Genomic DNA, 22,150 nt, shown 5'->3' on the forward strand with positions numbered 1-22,150 from the left:
CCCATTGCACCCCCTACCCACCCCTCCGTGCCCATCCCTAGCTCCCCGCCCCCTCTCCAGCAACCCACCTGCCCCATTGCACCCCCTACCCACCCCTCCGTGCCCATCCCTAGCTCCCCACCCCCTCTCCAGCAACCCACCTGCCCCATTACACCCCCTCTACCCACCCCTCCATGCCCATGGCTAGCTCCCCGCCCCTCTCCAGCAACCCACCTGCCTCATTGCACCCCCTCTACCCACCCCTCCGTGCCCATGGCTAGCTCCCCGCCCCCTCTCCAGCAACCCACCTGCCCCATTGCACCCCCTACCCACCCCTCCGTGCCCATCCCTAGCTCCCCGCCCCCTCTCCAGCAACCCACCTGCCCCATTGCACCCCCTCTACCCACCCCTCCGTGCCCATCCCTAGCTCCCCACCCCCTCTCCAGCAACCCACCTGCCCCATTGCACCCCCTCTACCCACCCCTCCGTGCCCATCCCTAGCTCCCCACCCCCTCTCCAGCAACCCACCTGCCCCATTACACCCCCTCTACCCACCCCTCCATGCCCATGGCTAGCTCCCCGCCCCTCTCCAGCAACCCACCTGCCTCATTGCACCCCCTACCCACCCCTCCGTGCCCATCCCTAGCTCCCCACCCCCTCTCCAGCAACCCACCTGCCCCATTGCACCCCCTACCCACCCCTCCGTGCCCATCCCTAGCTCCCCACCCCCTCTCCAGCAACCCACCTGCCCCATTGCACCCCCTACCCACCCCTTCGTGCCCATCCCTAGCTCCCCGCCCCCTCTTCAGCAACCCACCTGCCCCATTGCACCCCCTCTACCCACCCCTCCGTGCCCATGGCTAGCTCCCCGCCCCTTTCCAGCAACCCACCTGCCTCATTGCACCCCCTCTACCCACCCCTCCGTGCCCATCCCTAGCTCCCCGCCCCCTCTCCAGCAACCCACCTGCCCCATTGCACCCCCTCTACCCACCCCTCTGTGCCCATCCCTAGCTCCCCGCCCCCTCTCCAGCAACCCACCTGCCCCATTGCACCCCCTACCCACCCCTCCGTGCCCATCCCTAGCTCCCCACCCCTCTCCAGCCAACCCACCTGCCCCATTGCACCCCCTACCCACCCCTCCGTGCCCATCCCTAGCTCCCCGCCTCCTCTCCAGCAACCCACCTGCCCCATTGCACCCCCTACCCACCCCTCCGTGCCCATCCCTAGCTCCCCACCCCTCTCCAGCCAACCCACCTGCCCCATTGCACCCCCTACCCACCCCTCCGTGCCCATCCCTAGCTCCCCGCCTCCTCTCCAGCAACCCACCTGCCCCATTGCACCCCCTACCCACCCCTCCGTGCCCATTCCTAGCTCCCCGCCCCCTCTCCAGCAACCCACCTGCCCCATTGCACCCCCTACCCAGCCCTCCGTGCCCATCCCTAGCTCCCCACCCCCTCTCCAGCAACCCACCTGCCCCATTGCACCCCCTACCCACCCCTCCGTGCCCATCGCTAGCTCCCTGCCCTCCATTCAACCACTGGCCACATTGGACCCCCTCTACCCACCCCTCTGTGCCCATCGCTAGAGCCCTGTGCAAATACAAAATTTGTATCTGCATCTGCCAAAATGAGCTGGGGATCTCCACATCCACATGGGCAGATATGACGTGGGTATCTGTGGATTTGCACCGTTCCCCTCTGTACTCCTCCTACCCCCACAAAACCCCTCTCCCGGCCTGCCCATCCATCCACACCCGTCGCGTCCCCTTTCTGGCTGTTCATTCCCATTGTTACCCCCCTACCGCTCCTTCCCCAGAAATACTCCGTCATCCATTCACCTGCACTACTACCAGCTATCTGCTCTCCCGCCCCACTTCTAGCCACACACCTGGCCCCACCCAAACCCCTCCATCTCCAGCTATCTCTGAGCCCAGAGCAACGGCTCCGGCTCCGGCTCCGGGCTCCATGCCGGCACAAGCATAGCTGTGGCTGTCGGCTAAGCCCCACACATGCTCCACAGGGAGCTTTGTCTCCTGCATCCCAGGCCTGCCCTCTGGCACTCTTAGCTGGCCCTGCAGATCTGGGCTGGTGCATCCAAGAGCAGCTGATTGTGAGGGGCAGGCTGTGGAGCTCTCAGCTGAATCCACAGGGGGTAGAAGGAACTGCCCTCCCTGCCCCTATGGGCAGCAGCAGCCATGTGGCCCAGTGCATGATGGGAATATCCCTTCCCAGCAGCAGGGCCCAGTGGGAGTGAGGGGCAGCCGCCCCCCGCAGGCCCGTACCTGAGGACATGAGCAGCACGGCCTGCAGCAGCGCCACCTCCGTGTCGTCCAGGTTGAAGGCGGAGAGCGACTTGCCCAGGTCGAAGATGGCGTCGGACACCACGCCCAGCCCCCCGTTCTTCAGCTGCTCCCGCTTGACGGCCATCTCCCCGCTCAGCGTCAGCGTCTCGCTCTCGGGGTCGTAGCGCACGGCCGCCCGCAGCGACATGATCTCCATGCAGCAGCCCTTCAGCAGGATGATCTGGTCCTCGCAAGGCAGCTGCGGGGCGGGGGCGGGGTCAGACACGCAGGGAGGAGCCTCTGCTGCTCTGTGCTCCGCCTACTTCCCCGGGGGCCCCTCCCCCGATCCCGCCCCTTTCCCTCTGATCCCTCCCCTTTCCCTCCGATCCCGCCCCTTTCCCTCAGCTCCCGCTTGGACCCCTCCCCCGATCCCACCCATTTCCCTCAGCTCCCTCTTGGACCCCTCCCCCGATCCCGCCCCTTTCCCTCTAATCCCACCCCTTTCCCTCCGATCCCTCCCCTTTCCCTCAGCTCCCGCTTGGGCCCCTCCCCCAATCCCACCCCTTTCCCTCAGCTCCCTCTTGGACCCCTCCCCCGATCCCGCCCCTTTCCCTCAGCTCCCGCTTGGACCCCTCCCCCGATCCCACCCCTTTCCCTCAGCTCCCGCTTGGACCCCTCCCCCGATCCCGCCCCTTTCCCTCAGCTCCCGCTTGGACCCCTCCCCCGATCCCACCCCTTTCCCTCAGCTCCCGCTTGGACCCCTCCCCCGATCCCACCCCTTTCCCTCAGCTCCCTCTTGGACCCCTCCCCCGATTCCGCCCCTTTCCCTCAGCTCCCGCTTGGACCCCTCCCCCGATCCCGCCCCTTTCCCTCAGCTCCCGCTTGGACCCCTCCCCCGATTCCGCCCCTTTCCCTCAGCTCCCGCTTGGACCCCTCCCCCGATTCCGCCCCTTTCCCTCAGCTTCTGCTTTTAACCCCCCCGCCCTTGACAAGCCTGGACCCCCCCAACCCAACCCACTTCCTCTCCCCCGCCCCTGCCTACCTCTGAAAACATGGGCAGTTTTTTGGCAAAGTCCACCACGCGGGTGATGGCCGGGGTGATGATTTTTGTAAACTCGCTGAACGCCTCCAGGTCGACTTTGTCCCCGTCGGGCATGGAGGCCATGGGCGACTGGCCGATATCCTCGGGCTGTGGGCAAGGCCGGGACAGCCCGTCAGGGAGCCTCTCCCCCCCCGCGGGCACGGCCCCGCAGAGCCGTCTCCGGGGGTCGGGGATGGGGTGAGAGGGAGCCGTGTGCCTGGTCACAGAGCCGCCGGGAAGGGCTCCCTGCCTGCCCCACCATGCCGTGGCTCTCCCAGGGCACCCAGGGGCTCCCCCGCTCAGAGCTGTGCCCTCCTCTCGCCCCAGGGTGGGATTATCCCCATGGCCGCTGCAGGGGCCAGTGGGAGAGGCAAGACCAGGGCATGGACGAAGCCTTTGCTGGGTTTTCTCCTGCTTGCTCCTGGGGGGGGGGGGGGGGACACCCATCATTCTCCAAAACTGCAGGCTCTGGGCTTGGCCTCTGCCCACCCACACTGAGATCCTTGGGCACTGCCCTGCAGCCAGCACCAGAGAACCCAGGCGTCCTGCCTCCGAGCGGTATACTTCCCTCACCAGCCAGCACCAGACCCCGCCTCGGCCAGCCGAGTCGGGAGGGGGCCCCCATCTGACCCACCCATGAACCGAGTTGGCGGGTCTCAGCCCAGGTCCCCACAGCTGCATCCTGAGACCGTTCCCCTCCCAACCGGCCCCAATGGGCTCTCTCAGAGCCGGAGAGTCGCCCTGCCCCCGTGATGGTAGATGGCGGGGGGCGGGCGCCTTGCAGAGCCGGGGGAGCAGACGGGCTCAAGTTAGTGCCCGTCACCCATTTGGAGAGGACAACGTTCTGCCACCAGATTTCTACTGGGCCCGTCACTGTGGTCTCTGGGCTCTGAGCCCTATGGGAGAGGGACGGGTCTCACACGGGCTGCACAGACACCGGGCACAGTGCACGGGGGTGGGCTAGAAGTGCCGTCTCCTTGCAGAGCACTGGCTCTGGGTTCTGAGGAGGGCTGTGCGCGTGAGCGGGCATTGCACGGTGGGCCAGGGCACGTGAGCACATGAAGGTGCGTGTGCACGTGCTTGCACGCCTGCGAGGGAGCATACAGGTGCGAATGCGTGCACGGTGACCGCAGCTTGCACTCAGGGTGGGCGTGGCGTGTGCGGTGCAGGAGGGACACGAGTGGGGGGGGTGCCCCACGCGGATGGCGGGAGGTCAGGGCGCTCACCAGGAATTTCCGCTTCTGTTTCCAATGGCTGCCCTGGGCGTTGGTGCTGCGATGCGCCTCCGTCACCACGTGGATCAGCTCCCACTCCTCGGCGCTGGGCTCCGGGCGGTGCTGCAGGGTCTTGATCATCTCCTCCTTGCGCCGCCGCTCCCGGTTCTCCTCGATCAGCTTCCGCTTGGCTACCCGCTTGGAGTCGTCCAGCACCACTGGGGGCAGCACGCAGAGGGGGGCGGGGCGTGAGCGCAGGGGGCGGGCTCTGACACGGCCAATCCCAGCTCAGCTCCACACAGCGGCCCTGGTGATTGGCCGGGGAGCCCCTTATTGGCCAGAAGGTGTGGCCCGCGGAAGACCAGAGCGCCAAGCCAGCTACCCTGGGGCGGGGAACGCCGGTGCCGCATTCTGAGTGACGGGTGCAAGATCTGGGGCCTGGCGCCACCCACAGGGGCAGCACCCCTCTCTCTCTGCCCCACCTGCCTTCATCGGCTTTGAGGGTGATCACCGCCCTCCCCCCTTGCACCCCACCTCGGGGAGGATACATGTCTTTGCCTCACGCTGGGCTGCCCTTGCAGCTGCCTCCAGCCGAGGTGCTTGCTACAGCCCCCCGGCTTGCGGCTGGAAGAGGGGGCTGAGCGGTGGAGGCAGGTTGGGGTCCCCCTCCCCGGCAGGCACCCGAATTTGGGAAATGGCCCCCAGACAGGCCTGTAGCAGGGACCGAGCGTGTGACCCTGGCCATGTGCTACCCCAGCCCAGTCCAGGGCCGCCCCCCCCGGCTACCTCTCCCCCCTTACAGTCCATGGCCATGCCCACGGCGATGCACTTCTTGAAGCGGCACAGCTGGCACTGGTTGCGGGTGATCTTGTCGATGACACAGCTGCCATCGTACTTGCAGGAGTAGGACGGGTGCAGGTTCTTCTGGATGGTCCGTCGGAAAAAGCCCTGCAGGGTATGGGACAGATGCTGGTGAGACCCCCCCCGGGTCAGCCCAGCCCTGAACCCACCCACCCATCTACCCACCCACCAGGAAAGGCCCCCAGAGAACAAGCCCCCAGGCAGCCCCACAGGACGGGTATCGTGGGAGTGGCTCTCCCGGCACCAGGGTGCAGCCACCTCTGGGGTGCAGCGCAGCAGCCGCGTTAGTGCCGCTCAGCAATGGGGATGGGTCAGGTTGGGACAGGAAGTGACGGAGGATCCTGTGTCCATCTCCTGCCATGTCGCCAGGGCTCCCCTCCCCCGCAGTGAGCCTCCTAGCGCCCCCTGGTGCCAGCCTGGGAAACTGAGGTTAAGGACAGAGAGGGACCTTCCCGGGTCCCACCCCGGCAGCCTCCCCTCCCCGTGCACAGCAGGCCTACAGCTGCTGACCTTGAGTTCCGGTGGCCCACCAGTGCCCTCCCATGCCCCTCGCGGGAGCCCACCACCCACAGGTGTGGGGCTGGCCAGGCCGGCGACGGCCCTCCAGTGTCTCACCTTGCAGCCCTCGCAGGTGATGCAGCGGTAGTGGTAGCCGGTCGCCTTGTCACCGCACACGACACATTGTTCATCTTTGTCCAGGTAACTAGGGATGTACCCTGGGGGGGGGGAGGAACCCAAAGGTTACAGCCCTGTGGAGCTGGCGCCCGGGGGAGAGAGGGGCTCCTGCGGGATGGTGAGCGTGTGCTCGCACGGACACTCGTGTGTGCACGCGCACACATGCTTATCCCGCACAGTCATGCTCACACACGTACAGGCTGCATACTTGTTCTTCCGGGGGCCCTTTCACAGTGGAGGAGTAGGTGGGGGGGGGGTACATGGAGAAATTACCCCCCCTTTAGCCCACTCAGAGCAGGCCCCAGCGTCCCTCAGTCTGGGGGACTGCAGGATGTGGGTGACATGGTAGAGGAAGCCTCTAGCCTGGAGCTGCCCCAGGCGTCTGGATCCGGGACCCAGACGCGGCGCCAGCAGGCAGGTGGCCCCGGGGAGTGGCCCGTTCCCTCCGCCAGACGCCAGGGGAGGGCGCGGAGCTAGGGGCCGGGCAGCAGCCCAGCGGGGCAGGATCCCAGCGAAGCGGGGCCCAGGGAAGGTGCTGAGCCGAGGACGAGCGAGCCACGGTGAAGGGCGAAGGCAGCGCAGCCGCGCCGTGGAGGAGCCGGCCAGCCAAAGCACGTCACGGGGGCTGCCCAGGGACACAAGGGCTGGAGGAGCAGAGAGAGATGCCCCCCGGGGTCAAGGGCACCTTGCTCCAGCAGGCAGGGACGTGCGTGGGGGAGGGGGCACCTCAGGTAGCTCTGGGCACGGCGGGGTGGCAGTGCCAGGGCCTTGCACGGAACGTGCCAGAGGCTTAACCCAGGAAATGACAGATGCAAATGGGCACAGAGCCACTCTGAGCTCTCCCCCCCCCACACACACCAGGGCCTCTCACGCTCCCCCCCATGCCCTGGGCTCCCTCCCCCCCACGCCCCTAAACGTGCCCACCCTGCTCCTGTCACAGCCCGGGAGCTCTGCCCGTGTTATCCCTGGAACAGTCCCCCCCCCCCAGCGACCGTGGTGTTTGCTTGGCCGTGGGTTTATCTCCCACCCGCAGGGCCCCGCGGTCCGGCCTGCTGGAGCCGATACCCTGAGCTGCCCCGGGCTCGGGGCTGGGCCGGCCCCCCCGCCGGGTCCTAGCCTGACCCCAACACCCTCCCTAGGGCACGGCAGGGCCGGATTTTGGGGGGGCAGTGACTCGGGCCGGACCCCAGCCTGGGGCAGGGCCCAGCAACGATGCCAAGGAGAAAACAGCCACGGCAGGGACACGGTGCCCTGGGGTGCCCACAGCTCACCCTGGGGCAGAGGGGCAGGCCAGGCGTCTGGACGCGGGTGCAGGGCGGTACCTGACATGCTGCTCTTCACCGAACATTGGCTGCTCTTTCTTTTGCGTTTCCCATCCAGCCACCTGCAGCAGAGCGAGCACAAGCCCCGGTTACTGGCCGCAGCGACACCCCCGGCGCCTCCCCCCCACTGGAGCCCCCCCGGCAGGCGGGTCACGTCCCACGTCCCCATTGCGCGGTCAGGCAAACCGAGGCCAAGGCAGCAACTCACAGGACAGCCCCAGCTCAGGCCACGGGTGCGGCGAAAGCCCGTTATCTGGGTGAGCAGAGGAGATAAGGGGCCTTGAGAGGGCTGGGGACAGGCGCTGAACACACATCCCCCCCCCATGCCGCGCCTTGGCCTCCCCCGCCCACTGACCAACCTCCACTGGCCCTCCAGCCCTATAAACCTGACGCCACCCCTGAAACGTCCTCTAACCCCGACCCTATCTCCCCACCCCCACAGCCCTCTAACCCTGTAACTGCACCCCTCCCTCCCTCCGACCCTGTGCCCCCCAGGCCTCTCTCCTTCCCATCCCCCCTTCCCATCCTAGCCAACCCTGTAACCCCACCCCCTAGCTCTGTAACTCCACCCATCTCCCCACCCCCACAGCCCTCTAACCGCACCCCTCCCTCCCTCCGACCCCACCCCCATCCCCCCTTCCAGTCCTGGCTAACCCTGTAACCCCACCCTCTAGGTCTGTAACTCCACCCCGTCTCCCCTCTTCCCCCCCGCCCCCCCAGTGCAATCTCCCCGCCTTGGGAGTCTGGCTCAATAAGCAGGAGTCCAAGGGTCGGATTCAGACGCCCTGTGATCTGGGGGGCAGGGGTGGCCCCCAGCAGCAACACCTGAACCTACCCCCAGCTCGGAACAGGGGCTGCTGATCCTCCCGCAGGGAGTGGGGGGGAGGGGAAGGGACAGGCTGGCTATAGTGGGGCCTTGCGTACCCCCCCGGCCCCGGACCGCCGAGCCGTCTGCTGCAGCAATGCCGGGGGACCCATGTTCCCTCCAATCTTCTCCATCCACGTGCGGAATACATTTTTGTTTGTGCACCGCGGCGCATGCCGATGGGCACCCCCCAGCAGAAACACAAACCTAGCGGTGGGCGCTGTGCTCAGCAGCCGGGCAGCTTCTGAATCTCCCCTGAGCGGCCGCACAAGCGCCCGGCTGACAGGGAGCCCTGCTGGGGACCCCCCCCCCCCAGGGACCTCGGGGAACAGGCTGAGCAAACCATAAAGTAGTGAGGTGATGGGCCACACGCAACACAGCCCCCGGCTGGATCCAGAGCCTGGGGGGAGGGGACGGGTGGATTTACCACAGCCCAGCTGCAGCCCTCTCGGGCTTTCCCACTGGGGCTCTTACAGCTCCCTGGCTCCAAGGGGGGCCTGGAGCAGCACAGGAGGCAAACGCCCCCTGCTTCAGGTCTGGTCTGGGGAGCACAGGGCAGGCAGGGAGACAGGGTGCAAGGGGTACTGGGCAAGCAGAGGCTTGGCAGGGGGGCACGGGGCAGGCAGGGGGACCGAGCAGGTGAGAGAGACAGGATGGAGGGGGCACGGGGCAGGCACAAAGCAGGCCGGGGGGCACAGGATGTGGGGGGCACGGGGCAGCTGGGGGGCAGGGCGTGGAGGGCACAGGGCAGGTGGGGGCAGGGCATAGGGGGCACACAGCAGGTGGGGGGCAGGGCGTGGGGGGCATGGGGTAGGTGGGGGGCAGGGCGTGGAGGGCAGGTGGGGGCAGGGCACAGGGGGCACACGGCAGGTGGGGGCAGGGCGTGGGGGGCACGGGGCAGGTGGGGACAGGGCACAGGGGGCACACGGCAGGTGGGGGGCAGGGCGTGGGGGGCACGGGGCAGGGCACAGGGGGCACACGGCAAGTGGGGGGCAGGGCGTGGAGGGCACATGGCAGGTGGGGGGCACGGGGCATGAGTGTGTGGGGGGGTCGGTGCCCCCCAGGACCCATGGCTGTTTTTTCACGCTCAGGTACATTCCAAGACAAAATGTCCTTTTGGCCCAAGCTGGCAAATGACATCAGAGAAGGCTTGTCCAATCAGTGGCCAGAGGCCTGCAAGTCATTTGCATGCAGGGAATCCATTGGTGCACATGGCTGGAAAAGTTCCGCCTGCACAGCAGTACCCCTGGGGGGCAGCGGGGGGGGGGCACAGCCGGGGCTGCAGGTGGGAACTGAGGGGCCCAGCCCTGCCCGTCGGGACTGGGGGGCACTCGCAGACCGTGGGGGAGGGGAGATAGGGACAACTGGGGGGGCTGGGCTGGAACCCTCACGCTAAGCGGAAGGTCCAAGAAGCGGCTTCTCCTCTGATCGGGGAGCCCCACGCTGACCCTGGCCCGGCCCCAGCGTGCAATGCCAGCCTGCCAGCCGTGTGGGGAGCAGCCCTGAGCTCGGCCGTGCTGCGCCGTCCTGCCAGGGCTCTCCCAGCCCAGCCGGCTCCGGGCAGAGTGTCCTGACACCGGTCGGGAAGAGGGGCTCAGCTCCACGCCCAGCCCTGCACCCTACACGGCCGTGGGCTGGTGGCGCCCTGCAGCAGCATGGCCAGGGGTCCCTGCAAAGTAAGCAGGGGCCTGGCTCCCAGTCCAGAGCCCGCTCCCCTGGGGGCAGTGCGCCTGGTGGGGGGTCAGCGCCAGATGTTGCTAGCCATTGGCCCACGGGGATAAGAACCAATGCTGCAAATACGCTGGTTCTCCCCACTTTCCTGCAGACCCTACAATAACAACCCAGTGCGTCCCAGGCCGTCCCTTCCAGCTACCCTGCAATAAAGAATGAGGGGCGGGGAGAAGGGCGAGGTGCAATCCTGCCCACAGACCCTGCTGCGACAAACTGGGAGGGGGGAGAGACCAGCCCTTCCTGCAGACCCTATAAAAAACAACCATTGCCAGGGCCTGGGCGTTCGCGCTCCCAGCTCACCCAAGTGCCTGGAAGCTGAGGGCGGGAGATCAGGGAGTCTCCGCCCCGTGACACGTGCGGTGCTGAGAGCAAGGCCGAGGACGGGGGGTGGGCATGAGGCTTCCACACTGCCGGGCTGCCTGCCAGGGGCCGGATGCCGAATCCCGGCTACGGAGCAAGCTGTGCCCGGGCAGCGGCGCACAGCCCCCCAGCTGAGCCCTCCCCAGGGCACGGGGCAGGGCAGTACAGAGCCCCCCACGCACCCCCAGCCTGGGGCCTGATTCCGCAGGGCTGCATCCCGAAAGGGGATTCCCCTGCTCCGAGGCCCAAGCCGCCCTGGGGCAGGGTGTGTCTGAGATCCAAGGGTGACCCTGCCTTGGCCCAGCTCCCGGGTGGGGGGAGGCCACGTGCTCCCCTGGGGAATCTGTCCCGGACATGGCCTGTGCTCGTAGCTTGTTTACCAGCTGGGCGCCGCCAGGGTGTGGGGCCCTCCCGGGGTGGCTGGGTCATCGGGGGACAGGGGCCTTCAAGGTAACGGGCTTCCTCCCACCCAGCCTGACACGGAGACTGCTCCCAGGGCACACGGGGGCACGCTGCTCCACCAGCAAGCTAGGGCTAGAGCCAAGAACAGAACCCAGGAGTCCGGGCTGCCACTCCCGGCTCTATCCACTAGACCCCACTCCCCTCCCAGATGGAGGGCAGAACCCAAGAGTCCGGGCTGCCAGAACCCTCCACGCTCTAGCCACTAGACCCCACTCTCCTCCCAGAACCATGGATAGAACCCAGGAGTCCTGGCTCCCAGGCACCCTGCTCTATCCACTAGACCCCACTCCCCTCCCGGAGCTTGGGACCAGAAGCCAGGAGAGCTGTGGGGAGCCAGCACTATTAGTCCGTGCTGCCCCCCGTACCCCTGTTCCCTGCCTTCCTTGGCCGGGTCCCTTTATCCCTCGTGACAGAAGCAGTAAATCACAAGCAACCTGATCCAGCAGCTCAGCCTTGCCCCTCCAGAAGAGGCGAGGTGGAAAGTCCGGCCCCAGCCCCCCGGCCCTCACAGGCATCAGGTTCAGCAGGGCTGGGCAGCGCGAGCGAGCACCTGTCAGACTGGTGTCACTCACCCAGCACTCCCCCCCCGAGACACCCCCTGCACGAGCCTGGGCGTGCAAGGGAACGTGGGATCAAAGGACGAGGGCACGGGCCTTGGTGAGGGCCAGCACGAGGGAGAGTCCTGGGGGGCGAAGGTAGCCAGGGCGTGCCAGGGCAAAAGGGAGCGTGCAAGTGTGAGCTGCTGAGTGTGCCAAAGAGTGAACGAGTGTGACGGGGCAGGAGTGTGCGAAGGGGCCGACCTCCAGCTTCAGCCCCCGGCCCCATTTTGGGCTGGCAACGTCAGTCACAACAAAACAAGCCATAAAGATGCTGCACCCTCCCCTTGCGATGTGGGGCCCAGAGAGTCAGGGGGCGAAGGGGCTGCGCTCACAGGCCCATGGAGGGGTGTTCGGGGCACGTGGCCACGGCCACCCGTGGCGCACGACTGAGCGTGCAAACACACTGGGGAGCGGGGGCGCTGGGGATTTCCCTGCTGCCTCGGGTGAGGGAGCTCCGAGCAGGGCCAGGGGGCTGGAATGGTGCGGGAGGTGGGGGTGTTGGAGAAGCGCTCGGCGCCCGGGATGGCCGGGAGCAGAGACCCGACAAGCTCGTCGCAGCCCAGGCTGACTGGCTGGTCGTGCCCTGATGCACTCTGAGAGCTGCCCACTGCCCTCACCCCACCCAGCCCCTTTTGAGTCCCCCAGCACCATCCCCCCATCAGCAGGGTGCAGCCCCAGCAGGAGACGGGCCTCGGGCCCCCACACGCTGGGCGCTCCAGGCCCCCATGGAACAGAGGTGTGGATGGCCGGAAGGCCCTGGCTTGAAAGCCCCACTCGCAGAGCGGCTGGCACTAACCCCGTGCTCCGCCCCAGAGCCAGCTCTCAGGCAGGGTGATGCCCAGGGGCTGGGTTTCTGCAGCATGACACTGCCACCTGGTGGCCAGGTGCACCAATCGCAGGTGGGTATCTCTGGCCCCCACCCGTTGGCTCGGCTCTTGGCCAAAGGTGGGGACCTGCGGGGACACCTTGGCTACGTTGCTGCCCTCCTCTGTGCCTCGGTTTCCCCCTCTGTAGGAGGGCACCTGCTTTTGGGGGTTGCTGGACAGCTCTGCACCTGCTCCCCCACCGCAGGGACCTGGGGTTAAAGCTGGGATCGGAGGGATGCTGAGGTGTAGGAGAGTGTGTGCGCTCAGCGGCTGGTGCACACGGCTGTGCGCACACCTCCAGCTGTTTGCACACACACATGCCCGCGGGTGCGCGTGTGAGGATGCCACAAGCCTCGGCACCTGCCACACGGGGAGGGGGGGCAGGGAGCTGATCAGCAAACACACTGGTGGGTTCACACCCCTGGAGAGGCACATGCTGAGGGGGTTCCCTGCCCCCCGCCCCGGCACAGCCCCGAAGACAGAGGAATCCGGGCCCCTGCAGGGAGCGTGTTCCTAAGCCACCCCCCTGCCCCCACCCGCCTCAGGTAGCAAGGCACCCGCTCCCACTTAACCCCCAGCCCTGGGGGAGATTCACCTTCAGGCCGGTGGGTTTCCAACCGGTTTGCACCACAGCCATGTTTACAACTAGGGCTCCCTCCCTGCCAAACAGCAGCCAGCTCTAGGGTGGAGCGCAGCAAGGAGCACCCAGCCACGCTGCGCGGCCAGTCAGGACCGGGAGTGACAGCGGAGATGGGGGGCATTTAAGGAGGCAGACGGGAACTGGCCATTTGATTCAGCCCTGGGCACGGCCAACCACATCCTGGGCCACGGAGGACAGGCAGCCCAGCGGTGCCAGGAATAGGAGGCTGTGCAAATGCCAGGCAGCGGCGCAGGCGGCCAGGGTCTGTCTACTGGCCAGGTGACACCTGCCGCTTCCCGGACCCAGCTGGGCCTGGCTGGTGCCAGTGATGGAAAGAGAACCCATTCCCTCGACCCCACTCCCCCGCCCAGCCCTGACCCCACTCCCCCACCCGGCCCCGGCCTCACCTCCGTGGGAAGTGCAAGAGCCAGAGCCAGCTGGCACTGGCTCTTTGCAGCACGAGGGCACGCCCATCTTCACTAGTGTACGTGCTTGTGCACCCTACTCCACTACTGCACTGGCCCTGCTAGGGAGCACCCCCCACCCTGAACCCGGAGCTGCCCCACCAAGGGACTGGCCACAGCCAGCCTGGCCGGGACAGCCCCTCCCGACAGCTCGACTCCTCTACAGGGATGAAAGTCAGGGGTGGAAACAGGCTGAGCCCGGCTCAGCCACCCCGCCCAGCTCATGGGGGTCTTTGAACCCGGGACCCTCACACTGGCAGCACAGAGCCCCCGCCGCTCAAGCGGACGGGAGAACTCCATCGGCTAGCCACACAAGTAGGCTGTTATCCCCTGAGAAGCTGGAGGCTGCGCCTGGCAGGGCAGTTCACAGCAGCAGACAGAGAAGGGAACGGCAGGGGATGTGGGGCGACTCGGGGGGGGGGGCTTGCCAAGCTCTTACCGGGTTTCCTCTGGCTCCGACAGGCAGTCCAGGGTGGTGGGCTTCTGTGCCATTCACCGCAATTCCATCCAGGCGCGCTCAGGAGAGACCGAGGTGGGCTCCGCCCCCAGATGCGCTGCGCCACGGCCGCCACGGCAGACGCGGGGCGGGGAGAGGGGGGGGTCTATGACGCGCTCCCCATGGCGCCCGGCTCAGCGCCCGGCGGCGGAGAACATCCCCGGGCGGGGCGGGGGAGGCAGCCGAAGGGGGAGGGGCGCCGAGCCCACCACGCCCGGCCCACGGGAGAGACCCTACAAAAAACACACAGGGCCTTGAAACGGCAGCTCCGGGCCCCAGGGGATCCCCGCGAAGGGAGAGGGGCGAAGTCCCCACCCGGACATGGCGGGAGAACCCCTGCTCATAAGCTGGGCTAGGGCTCTTCCCCACCCCCCTCTGCCGGAGAGACCCCCCCCGTGGGGGGCACAGGCTCCATGCCCCCCTGCCCGAGGCCAGTAGGAGCGGGGTGTGCTTGTGCCCCATGGAGGAGACGGGAAGGGGCCAGGGGAAGGCTGGGAGTCATGGTGGGGAGACTGGGCCCCCACCACAAATCCCTCCCCCCTCCAGCCCCCCCATCACTCTGCTCTGGCGGCAGATAAGGGGGGGCAGGTGACACCCCAGAGGCAGGGAAGGGAGCTGCTCCCAGAGCCAGCCTGGGCTCCCCCTGTCTCAGAGCCGCTCAAATTCCCCCCCCTTCCTCCTCCGCGGGCTGACAGCAGCCGAGGTCACCCAGAGGTGAAGCAGCAGCTGGATGCGTGCCCTCCCGCAGCCGGGCACAGGGCACGGCCCCCTCCCGGGCAGCCCCCCAGCCCCTCGCCCAGCCCCCCCGCCAAACGTGAGGGTTTCTGCAAACGGCCTGGCACGGGGCCAAGCTAAGCAGGCACATCAAAGGGCAGCGGAGAAGCGGGTCTCCCCCCGGCCCCCCCCAGGCAGGAAGTGTCGGGGGGAGGGGGAGGTGAGCTGCGTCCTTGGCTGACCCCTGCCGGGGTCTCCGCCCGGGGTGACGGCTGGGCACAGCGCACACGTGTGGGAACAATTGCCGCCCGAGGTCAGCTGAGGACAAAAGACGGGTTCCTGGCTTCCCAGCCGACCCAGCGGAAACGCTGCGGCTGGATGGGGGCCTGGGCGGAGGGGACGGGAGATGGGGGGTGGTGGGGCCTGCCAGGCACGGGGGCTGGAGAAGAGGCACGCCGAGTGCACTAGCCTGCAGCTTTGGCTTGGCACATCCAGGGAGCGCAGGCGTTTGCACAGGGGGAGGGGAGTGCGTGCAAGAGTTTGCACTAGCACACGTGGAGCACGCCATCTGGAACGCCTGGGCGCGGAGGCGTGTGCAAGGGGGCAGCCCCGTGCGAGAATGGGCGCACGCATGTCCCGAGAGCCGGGGGTGCACGTCTTGAGAAGGTGCACGTGTGCAGAGAGCCAAGGGGGTGCACACATGTCCAGGCAGGCCACACACGTGTCCCAAGAATTGGGTGTGAGTGCATGAATCATAAGCGCCCCTCTGAGCCATGTGACATAGTCCTGATCTGCCCCCATCCCCAAAGGCAGCAGGCACTGCAGGGCCCCCAGAACTCTTCCAGCTGCCCCCCAGAACATCTCCATCTACCCCCTCAGAACGCCTCCAGCTGGCCTCCCAGAACGCCTCCATCTGCCCCCCAGAACATCTCCATCTACCCCCCCAGAACGCCTCCAGCTGGCCCCCCAGAACATCTCCATCTGCCCCCCAGAACATCTCCATCTACCCCCTCAGAACGCCTCCAGCTGGCCCCCCAGAACATCTCCATCTGCCCCCCAGAACATCTCCATCTACCCCCTCAGAACGCCTCCAGCTGGCCCCCCAGAACGCCTCCAGCTGGCCCCCCAGAACATCTCCATCTGCCCCCCAGAACATCTCCATCTACCCCCCCAGAACGCCTCCAGCTGGCCCCCCAGAACATCTCCATCTGCCCCCCAGAACATCTCCATCTACCCCCCCAGAACGCCTCCAGCTGGCCCCCCAGAACATCTCCATCTGCCCCCCAGAACATCTCCATCTACCCCCCCAGAACGCCTCCAGCTGGCCCCCCAGAACATCTCCATCTGCCCCCCAGAACATCTCCATCTACCCCCCCAGAACTCTTCCAGCTGCCCCCCAGAACATCTCCATCTACCCCCTCAGAACGCCTCCAGCTGGCCCCCCAGAACATCTCCATCTACCCCCTCAGAACGCCTCCATCTGCCCCCCAGAACATCTCCATCTACCCCCTCAGAACGCCTCCAGCTGGCCCCCCAGAACGCCTCCAGCTGGCCCCCCAGAACATCTCCATCTGCCCCCCAGAACATCTCCATCTACCCCCCCAGAACGCCTCCAGCTGGCCCCCCAGAACATCTCCATCTGCCCCCCAGAACATCTCCATCTACCCCCTCAGAACGCCTCCAGCTGGCCCCCCAGAACGCCTCCTGCTGGCCCCCCAGAACATCTCCATCTGCCCCCCAGAACATCTCCATCTACCCCCTCAGAACGCCTCCAGCTGGCCCCCCAGAACGCCTCCAGCTGGCCCCCCAGAACATCTCCGTCTGCCCCCCCAGAACCCCTCCGTCTGCCCCCCCCCAGAACCCCTCCAGCTGGCATCCTGCTCCATGGGGTGTCCCTCCCCTTGGAGCTGTGTCTGCAGGAGCCTTTGGGAAGGGAGGGAGGGGGACCTGGGTGTGAGCAAGCTGGAGAACTGGGGGCACCATGCAGCCCTTGAGCACCGCTGACCATTCCTGGGCTCCCCCACCAGGCAGCCACGGGGCCGGGGGGGCACTGCACAGCTCAGGTCTGGGATGCACAGACTCCAGGCTGCAGGCTCGGGTCTGGCTCAGCTCCCCAGTCATGCAGCTGGCCCCACCCTCCCTGTCCGGCTCCCCCTCTGCGCTGGCATCCCCAGCCTAGAGGCGGGAGCTGTGCTCCATCTAGAGAGGAGCCTGTGAGCAAAGAGCAGGAGAGTTTGGGGGGGGGGGGCTGCCCTGGGCTCCCGGGATGCAGCCAAGCAGGACTGGCAGGAAGCAGGGTGGGAGCAGTTCTGCCCACACCATCCAGAGCCCGAAACAACAGGGGGTAAACTGAGGCACGGAGGGGCAGGGACTGGTAGAGTCAGTATAGAACCCAGGCACCTAGCCTTCCCCTCCCCCACTTTCTAAGCTCCAAGCCCCCAGTTGCCTCCCAGAACCAGGAGTCCTGATAGGCTCCTGCTCTAGCCACTAGCCCATGCTGCCTCTCAGGGCATTTGCAGGTGCCACTGAGAGGGGAAGGGAAAGCCCCATGCCCCCCGCCTTGTCCCATGTCTCCCCCCAGCCCTGCAACACAGCCCCCCCTTGCCTTACCGTGCTGCAAGGGCTTATGGGTGAGTTGCAAATGCATCTCCCCTCCCAGAGACGAGGGGGCTGTCCCTGGACAAGTCCAGACGGGGGGAGGGGGCGCTGGCCCTGGGCAGTGCCAGGCCCACCTGCTGCCCAGCACCTCCCCACCAGGCAGAATGGATCCCTAGGGTGTGCCCCAGAGCCCCAGCGGGTGGGAGGAGCAGGGACAGGGGATTTCCGGGGTGTCAGCCACAGCCCGTCACGCTCTCAGCCCCAGCTCGGAGCATCTCTGGGCCAAGCACTGCCGGAAGGGGGGGCTTTACCAGCCAGAGAGACGCAAGGGGGGGCTGGGGACAGGGACCTACTGGGACCCAGAGATAGAAACTTCCTGCTCTCAACCCCCTGGCAAGTGCGCGGAGAGAGCATGTTCAAGCCCAGGCCTGGGAGCCTGGGGGGAGAGCGCCGTTTAGTGGTTAGAGCCAGAGTGCTGGGGGCCAGGACACCTGGGTTCTCTTCCCAGCATGGGCAGAGGAGTTAGGTCTGGTGGTTAGCGCTGTGGGGAGAAGGGCGCCAGGACTCCTGGGTTCTAGCTGCAGGTCGGTCACCAGCTGGTGGCATGACCTCACGCCCGCCCCCGCGCTGGTGCCTCAGTTTCCCCACGGCCACCCTTGATTTACAGGGCCTCAAGGGCGTCAATGTGCTGGGGAAGGAGGTGGAGTGCACCAACAAGCGTGTGTGTGTTCACGTCTGTGCACACGAGCGTGCAAGCAGGTGTGAGCACGGGAAGCCCAGCCTGCTGCCTGCCCCACTTCTGTCCGGTTGCTGTGGGGCCCCAGCTCTGCTCTGCAGCTGAGAGACCTGCATCTGGGCGGTGCAAGCAGGCAGCTGCCAGCCCACGCCCCCCAGGTGACTGTCCCCACCCACGTGGGTGTGCGAGCTCAGGGGATCCCTGCAGTGGGGGCCAGCACAGTGAGCCCCTCAGGCCAGGAGAGGATCAATGGGGGGGGAGAGATCAGCTCCACAGCCCCCCGACCCTGGCTGCCCAGAGGGCAGAGCACAGGCAGCATGACCCAGTGGCCAGAGGAGGGAGAGGCTGGGGGGAGGGGTCTAAGACCACTCCTTGCTTCTACCCTGAAATCAGCCTGTGGCTGCCTACACCCCATGTGGGACCCGGCTGGGCACTGCCAAGGGACGAACTAACCAGGCTTTCTCTGGCATCCTTGCACCCCCAGACCCCAGCCCTCCTGATCTGCCTCCCCTGCCTACTGCGCAAATGGGGAAACTGAGGCAGCACGCAGCCGTGACGTGCCCCAGCTCACCCGGGGCGTCGGTGCAATGGGAGAGCCAGACACAGAACCCCAGGAGCCCTGGTCTGTGTTAACGCACCAGGCCTCTCCCAGGGCTGGGCTGGGTCTCTGGAATCCCGACCGCAAGCTCGAACCCAGGGGACCTCCCTCCTCTACTCCACCTGTGCCGTGCCCAGGCACGCGGGGCCCCTGGAGGGCGCGAGGCGGGAGCAGATGCTCCCCAGCGGCCTGTGGCACCAAGCCCTGGGCAGAGCTGCCTGGCCCTCCGTGTGCCCAGGCCCTGCGGGCACACAGGCGTTGGGGCGCTGCCGGAGACCCCCGGGGCTAGCCCAGGCCAGAACCAGCCGCTGGGCCTAGCTCAGCTCCCGGGGGGAGGCAGGGCTGGTGCGGCCGGGGCCCACAGGACCCAGCAGTGCGGGTCAGACTCCTCCCCGCACTGACACAGCAGGGTTGGAATGGGGTGAGAGGTGCTTGCTGCAACTTCTCCTTTTTCCCGTCCCTCCTTTCCTTGCAGGGGGAGCCGCTGCGGCGCGGGAGGGGAGGGGGGCTGCGCCCCTATGGCCCTAGGGGGCTGCAGGGCCCCGGCCAAGCGCTACCCCTGCCCCCACCCCATGACTGACCTGCACAGGCCTGCGAGCCCCCAGGCGTCATGAGATGACTCGGCAGAAAGGAACCGTGGCCCCCAGACCACGTATGCCGAGCCCCCACCCAGTGGCCCTCCCGGCCCAGGCTGAGAGTGGGCGGACCACAGGGCAGAGCCCCTCCCTCCAGCACTCTATCTTTGCCTGCTGGAGAGCCCCGTGAACTAGGCACCCCCCCCCCGTCACCACTCAAATGCAGCCACCTCTGGGGTGGAGCACAGCCACCATGCTGCCCAGCGACTGTGCACCCAGGGCTGAAAGGCAGCCACCTCTGGGGTGGCGCACAGCTGAGGGGTAACTGCTGCACTGCACTGCACTGCCAGCTTGCTATAGGGCCATGCGGGGAGGGGCAGATCCTCACACCGGGCCCCCAAGGGGCTGGGCACATGTTGAGCACTCAAAGCCCTGGCTGCCCTGGGCACTGGGAGGCTTCAAGGCCTTTGCTAAGGCCGGGAGGGGCGGGGGGGGGGCACCTGCAGGAGACCCTGGCGCCCTGATCTACCCCCCAGGCGCGGCGGCTGGCGGAGCAGCTGACACGGAGCCCAGTTTTGTTGCTGCATCTCCCGGGTGACTAATCCCCACACCTGTGGCCGGGCCCAGACCCCTGGCCACAGGACGGGTTTCCAGCCCAACGCCTCGGCCCCCCCACTCCCCAGGCACGTGCCCTGCCGAACCCGCAGAGCTGGAAGGAGCCGGGGCAGAGCCAGAGCGCTGGCTCTGAGAGCCGGGAAATGAACGGGACAGCCCGGCCCCTCCGAGGAGACACGAGAGAGGAAAAGCCCAAGGAGCGAAGGGAATCGGAGGGGCAGAGACCCGGAGCCCCTCCATAGCTGGCCCACGGCCCCTCCCAGCCTGCTAGTGTCCTCCAGACACACCACCTCACCCCCGCCCATCCAGCCTGGTACCCCCCCCCGACACCTCACCCCCCCGCCCATCCAGCCTGGTACCCCCCCCCGACACCTCACCCCCGCCCATCCAGCCTGGTAACCCCCCCCGACACCTCGCCCCCCCGCCCATCCAGCCTGGTAACGCCCCCCCCGACACCTCACCCCCCCGCCCATCCAGCCTGGTAACCCCCCCCGACACCTCGCCCCCCCTGCCCATCCAGCCTGGTAACCCCCCCCGACACCTCACCCCCCCGCCCATCCAGCCTGGTAACCCCCCCCGACACCTCGCCCCCCCGCCCATCCAGCCTGGTAACGCCCCCCCCGACACCTCACCCCCGCCCATCCAGCCTGGTAACCCCCCCCGACACCTCGCCCCCCCCGCCCATCCAGCCTGGTAACGCCCCCCCCGACACCTCACCCCCCCGCCCATCCAGCCTGGTAACCCCCCCCGACACCTCACCCCCCCGCCCATCCAGCCTGGTAACCCCCCCCCGACACCTCACCCCCCCGCCCATCCAGCCTGGTAACCCCCCCCCGACACCTCACCCCCCCGCCCATCCAGCCTGGTAACCCCCTCGACACCTCACCCCCCCGCCCATCCAGCCTGGTAACCCCCCCCCGACACCTCGCCCCCCCGCCCATCCAGCCTGGTAACCCCCTCGACACCTCACCCCCTAGTCATCCAGCCTGGTGTCTGCCCCCCCTCCTCACCTCTCTCTCTCTCTCTCAGGGTATGTCTACACTACCCCGCTAGTTCGAACTAGCGGGGTAATGTATGCATACCGCACTTGCTAATGAAGCCCGGGATTTGAATTTCCCGGGCTTCATTAGCATAAGCGGGGAGCCGCCATTTTTAAATCCCTGCTGCTTCGAACCCCGTGCAGCGCGGCTACACGGGGCTCGAACTAGGTAGTTCGGACTAGATTCCTATTCCGAACTACCATTACTCCTCGTGAAACGAGGTGTACCAGTAGTTCGGAATAGGCACCCTAGTCCGAACTACCTAGTTCGAGCCCCGTGTAGCCGCGCTGCACGGGGTTCGAAGCAGCAGGGATTTAAAAATGGCGGCTCCCCGCTTATGCTAATGAAGCCCGGGAAATTCAAATCCCAGGCTTCATTAGCAAGTGCGGTATGCATACATTACCCTCCTAGTTCGAACTAGCGGGGTAGTGTAGACATACCCTCCCACACACACACACACCCCACGTCAGTTCAACCCCCCCCCCCACACCTCACACCACACCCCCGCCCCACTCCCTGTGTTGACTCAGTCCATGGCTCATCTCCCTGTCCCGGGTCATTCACGCCTGCTCCCCCGCCCCAACCTCCTGCCTCTGCGGGGGCCCTCCCTGGGGCAAGGGGCCCCGATCCCACAGCCACTGAGGGCGCAGCCTAGGGCCCAGGGAAGGGCCCCCCCACACAGCCAGTGGAAACCAAGCAGGGGAGCCAGTCTCCTCGCACACAAAACATCCCCGCCCTCGGGGCCAGACCCCTGCAGAGCAAGGGGGGCAGGTCCCATCTGGGTTGGGAGGGGCGAGCTCTGCTCTGGTCCCCCCTCAACCCCACGTCTGGGCCATGGCCCCGTCCCGAAGGTGGCGCGAGGTCCCAGCAGCGGGGGCGGCTGTCCACAGGCCCTGGCCCACAGGCACCCCAGTCCCAGCAAACAAACCCAGCCTGGCGCCGGAGGGGGGCCAGTTTGCTGTTGCGGGGGAGATGACGCAACCCCGCCCGCGGTTGTGAAAGGCCAGGTCCTAACCTGGGTGCGGGGGAGCAGGGGCCTCTGCCGGGTGGAGGGGGGGGGCAGGCCCAGGCTCTCTGTGTGCCTGACATGGGGGGCTGGGGCCAGTTTGTGGGGCGAGGCGGAGTCCCCGACAGCCTGGCCTGACAGACCAGCAGGCACCCGCTGCTGGAGACAGGCCCGGGCTCAGCCAGAGGCACCGCCCGGCCCTGCAGCCCCCTAAGGCCTGCTGGGGAGCCAAGACAGTGATGTGGGAGGGGGGCTGGCGACAGGGGCTGTGGCTCGGCACCCCACAGCCACCCAGCGCCGCCTGCTCAAGAGGGACCCCCACCCCACAGCCCAGCTTCTTCCAAGAGGAACTCAGCCACCCCCAAGCGTATC

At 67.1% G+C, this 22,150-nt stretch overlaps 1 protein-coding gene across 3 annotated transcripts in view; it reads right to left on the bottom strand.

Moving 5' to 3' along the window:
* The window catches only part of THRA (thyroid hormone receptor alpha), a 51,318-nt gene that overhangs the window by 8,889 nt on the left and 20,279 nt on the right, over positions 1–22,150 (bottom strand). Inside the window, exons 3-9 of one of the 3 annotated variants that reach the window (XM_075911471.1) lie at positions 13,840–14,129; positions 7,363–7,475; positions 6,032–6,132; positions 5,356–5,503; positions 4,568–4,773; positions 3,303–3,449; positions 2,261–2,519 (exon numbers count right to left, since the gene is read on the bottom strand). In XM_075911471.1, the coding sequence (XP_075767586.1) occupies positions 2,261–2,519; positions 3,303–3,449; positions 4,568–4,773; positions 5,356–5,503; positions 6,032–6,132; positions 7,363–7,475; positions 13,840–13,892 (1,027 nt within the window). In that variant the 5' untranslated portion in view covers positions 13,893–14,129. Of the gene's footprint in view, positions 1–2,260; positions 2,520–3,302; positions 3,450–4,567; positions 4,774–5,355; positions 5,504–6,031; positions 6,133–7,362; positions 7,741–13,839; positions 14,130–22,150 lie in introns of those variants that run through there. The other 2 variants (XM_075911472.1, XM_075911470.1) reach the window with 2 other exon arrangements.

The sequence above is a fragment of the Pelodiscus sinensis genome, chromosome 29 (genome assembly GCF_049634645.1).
Source record: "Pelodiscus sinensis isolate JC-2024 chromosome 29, ASM4963464v1, whole genome shotgun sequence".
Taxonomy (NCBI): Eukaryota; Metazoa; Chordata; order Testudines; family Trionychidae; genus Pelodiscus; species Pelodiscus sinensis.